At 29.2% G+C, this 4,486-nt stretch overlaps 1 protein-coding gene across 1 annotated transcript; it reads left to right on the forward strand.

Moving 5' to 3' along the window:
* Nucleotides 1–9: 9 nt before the first annotated feature.
* LOC119670707 lies at nucleotides 10–2,147 on the forward strand. The gene is made up of 3 exons (XM_038081089.1): nucleotides 10–320; nucleotides 381–637; nucleotides 1,817–2,147. Exons 1-3 carry the CDS (start codon nucleotides 79–81, stop codon nucleotides 1,819–1,821), a joined length of 504 nt encoding a protein of 167 aa, XP_037937017.1. The 5' UTR covers nucleotides 10–78; the 3' UTR covers nucleotides 1,822–2,147.
* Nucleotides 2,148–4,486: the final 2,339 nt, after the last annotated feature.

The following is a 4,486-nucleotide window of genomic DNA, read 5'->3' on the forward strand; positions in this document are numbered from 1 at the left end:
CCAACTGCAGTTACAGATGTTAACAATGCTACAGTTTCTGCACCATCAACAGCTGCCACATCAACTGCTGTTAGTAATATGATAATTAAAGCCGCCGCTGATTTTATTTCGAATCAAGAACAACAACAGCATCACCATCATCAGCAGCCAACACCAATGCTAACCAATACAGCCACTATAGCACCAACTGTGACAACTGTTGATCCACTCGTAAATTTATTACTTAATCAACATGATGTAGTCACACCAACAGCTGTAGTGGCACAAGCAACAGCAGTTGCTGCTGTTAATGAAGTACAATCACAATTTCCTTTGGGAATGTAAGTTTAATGCTTTTGTAAATCGCGTATATATTTTTTTAAAATTATATATTTTCGTAGACCTCCCAGTGTGCAGCAAGAATCTCCACTAATTGTTGCCTTGGCTGCGGAAAATGCAATGCAAAAGTCTGTTGCTACTGCTGCTGTTACTACAAATGGCGCTGTTGTTACTCAACAAACTGCAACCACAACTGTTGGTGTAGTTACTGCCGCTGCACCCGGTGCTGTACCATTACCTCCACCAATACCACAAGAATTAACTACAATGTCAGACCAAGATTTAATAAGTTTTATTAATCCCAGCACATTTGATCAGAGTAAGTTCACATGTAAATTTAACAATTTTTATTATTTTACCAATTTATAAATACTAAACCTGGCAAATAATATGAAAAAATTAATATAAAGATAACATATTAATAAAGAAATCAAAAGTATATATATATCCTGGTAACTGATTTATGGGAAAAAGTTCGATTCCCCAGGCATGACATCTTGACAATGATTGTAAGGGAATTTCAATATTTCGAGTATTAATTTACTCTGTACTATATGTTCAAAATATAGTTTAATTCTCAAGATATCGGTTTTTAGTCAAAATTAAAAACACTATTTGTTGCCATGTGCTTTCTACTATTTTCAACTAGATTTCACTACTTTTTCACTACTTAATTGTAGAATTTCGACATTTTGTCTTCGAAAAATTAACACAGTTATCTGTTTTGTTTAATTTTCCGCCTGTGTAAGAATGAAACAGACGACAATCTGCCGGTTCAATGGCTTCATTTTTTTAATCTTATTCTTCACAATCACAATCAATTTTTTGAGCGCATTTCGAGTATATTCGAAGTTGAACTTTTAGATTTAGCGCTGTAAAGTTCGAATATTCGGTGTGTTAAGTTACTTAAACAGTAAATCTGCTTTGTGTTTGATTTTTTTATATAATTATGTATATATACTAAAACACAATATGGCATTTGACTCTATCTCATAAGTATAGGCAGTCCAAGTTTGAAATTCTTCAGTTTCGAATAGCTCGAATCATATTTGCGGCACTAGGAAAAAAGCTAAAATTGATGTTGCTCTTATAGTCCCATAAAATACATAACATCCTTTTCATTCTTACCAACCCTGACTTTACCAACGTTTCTATAGCTTTCTTTTTTTTGGCTAAAACCGTTTTTGTATATCGTATATCGTATTTTTTTTTCTTAAACCTATAAAATTATTAAAATAATGTCCAGATCTACAAAAAACTGCAAAATGGTGTGCTAGTATATCTTATAAATATTAACAATTATTATATTTTTTTTGCAAAAAAAAAAATAAAATAAAATTTTTTATCATAATTCCGCATGAGACGACATATTGTCTATGCTATTATGTCGTTGAGTATTATATAAGTATTTAATTTTAAAAAACTTATAACAGTATTTAAATATTTTATAATTATTTTATATATTTAAAATAATTTGTTTTTTATATTTTTTTTCCAGTTTAAAGTATTTAATGGCAGAAATTTATTATTTCAAAAATCGCGATGAAGACAGAATTAATATTCATTTGTCAGATTGTTCTATCCACACAATATTGGTGCGTATTAACTGCAAATCTAGATAATATATGAAAACCAATGACTTATGCTAATAAAGATAAAAAATTAAGTGGTTTTAAAAATCAAGAAATCAAATGTTAAGAGAGTAATAGACGTTAAAAACTGAAATGTTGAATATAAGCAATCAATTACAATCCTTAGATGAATAAAATAATTTATTTACTGTATTGAAATGATTAGTAAACCAATTTAACTAGTTCAAAGAAAACGAATTGTAAAAACAGTAAATTAAATAATTGTATATATAAGATTGGGATATAGTAACGTGACAAAAATGTATTTATATGTACAACATGGTTTTATATGGTCTAGTTCTAAATGAAGCAAAGAAATAATTATAAAAATAAAAATATCTACAATGTAGTTAATTTGAAAACTTAGGAGTTATGTTAAGTTGGTTAACTTACACAAAGTAAAGTACATTATGACTGTATACCATAGTTTGACAAATCATAATGTGGTGATGATATTATTATAAAGTATAAAAAATGACAAAATTATAGACTGCAAGAAAGTTAGGATATAGTTTTCGAAGCGGTCAGTTCTATTTCTTTACGGCGATCAAGTATTGCTGGGAAATCGTAAGAAAACCGCATCAAGTAGTTTCTTCAAAACCGTATTCAAACGTTTAGCATACAATAATAACAATCAAAAATAACATCATCAAAAAAAAAAATAATGACCCATAATGGTGACTCAAAAGCTGATCTGCTGAATTATATAGACTCCGATAGAACAAGTCAATAATATGGTTGTTGCAACCTGAAGAAATCTGTTCGTATTATTTCTGTTTGATAGTGTAAGCAACATTAATTGTCTGTGCAGACGAGCGGTTTCAGGCAGCTACTGGAATATATATATGTTATATATAAAAAGTTCATACCCTATTATTATTTTTGAAGCCTGACTATTTGTTCACGCAACTTGTTACTAAAGTATATATACAAGTGTAAACTATTATAGCATTTATATACTACTGCAATTACATATTGAAAAAGTGATTTAAATTAAATCAATTGAAGCGTTAGAAGTATGTTTCAAAATTACTTATAAAACTTTGCGGCGAATTTGGGTTCAAATCTGATATATGTCTGATCTAAGAACACGTTTTAATAAAATGTTAAAAATGTTTGGTGGTAGTATCTCAAAAACAGACCTTTAAGCACTCCTTCAATTTCCTAAAAATCTTTACTATAAAATCTATATAGTAATTTAACTATATCTAGTTTCGTTAGGGACCAACAGGTTTATGAATAGTTTATAGATTAATCTAACCTAACCTAAAATAATGAATTTTACCTACTAAACGACGAGTATTAGATGAATAGCTTACTATTTTTGATTTTGTATTGTTGAGAATACTACAAGTATCAGCTGAATGTTATTATAACTATGTAATAATAATATATGTGAAAATGATTTTTAATGAAAGAGCTGACGATATTTTTAAATATCTATTTTGCCTGATTATCAGCGCCCTTTATTGGCAATTGAAGGTTAGGTTTGGTTGGAGTGGTGGCCTTGTGCCAAAACTCAATGTAAACGCAAATAATATCCCATTGTGGTACAGGATTAGCCTTTGTACATACGCCGACGAGAGGTCAGCGTACCAACAACGCGGAAAGGCATGACTTCTTCATTAGGTTGAAAATTAACTTTGGCAATTAATAAAGACTTCAAATTTTTTTTCAAACATTTCTCATGATTTAAAAATCTTTTTTTGCTTGCACAATATTTTTAGAAATTCTTCAAAATATTATGAAATAGTTCAAGTATATTTGCTCACAAAACTTTTAGTATAAATAAAAACGCATAAAGCCATTAAAATTCATAGTTCATTTGTATGGTTAACGCCCTGAGAAAGTGCCCAAAGTAACGACCAAATCATTCTTTTACTTAACCTATCTAACTAATGCAGTGCTCAAATTGCCTGTAGATAGGACGCTCTTGCTGATTATACTGACTTTCTGCTGACTGTTCTGATTTCATGCTGACTATTCTGATTTCCTGCTTGGACAATACTATAATATATATCGGGTACTTATTAAAAATTAATCCTGAGAATAGGTCTATCGTGACTTCTTGCTGGTATACAAAACATGTCGGATGTTTATTAAAAATTTAGACATGGTAAATAAAGTGACCAAGAATTATGATTTTAGAATTTTTAAGCAAATTATCAAAGGAATAAATAATGCTAAACCACAACTATTTACTAAAGCTATTTACTAATATTTTTAATAGATTTGTTTTTAACAATTGTATGCTCATATGGAAATATTCTTTGGTCCATCTTTTTTTATAAAATATTACTGAAACTCTGTACTCTACTATAAAGATCAAAGATAGTCTTCGAAATTCGTTTATATATTAAGCATTGGGTTTTGATTATGTCAGTTATTTATAAATAATAAGCCTTTTTGAAGTTCTTTAATTAAAACCTCATAAATTGAAAAATGATAAGACCGGCGCAATTAAGGTTTGAGAAGCAACTGGTCTTTATTCTTTAAAAACAACATTTTATAAAGTAAATTAAATGATATCAGGGTTG

Source organism: Teleopsis dalmanni, chromosome 1 (genome assembly GCF_002237135.1).
Source record: "Teleopsis dalmanni isolate 2A chromosome 1, ASM223713v2, whole genome shotgun sequence".
Taxonomy (NCBI): Eukaryota; Metazoa; Arthropoda; class Insecta; order Diptera; family Diopsidae; genus Teleopsis; species Teleopsis dalmanni.

What these genes read in the sequence shown, in the direction of transcription:
- LOC119670707 (XM_038081089.1), top strand. Translation starts at nt 79, where the DNA reads ATGATAATTAAAGCCGCCGCTGATTTTATTTCGAATCAAGAACAACAA. An exon ending in TCACAATTTCCTTTGGGAAT is followed by an intron (nt 321 to 380) that starts GTAAGTTTAATG and finishes ATATTTTCGTAG; the next exon opens with ACCTCCCAGTGTGCAGCAAG.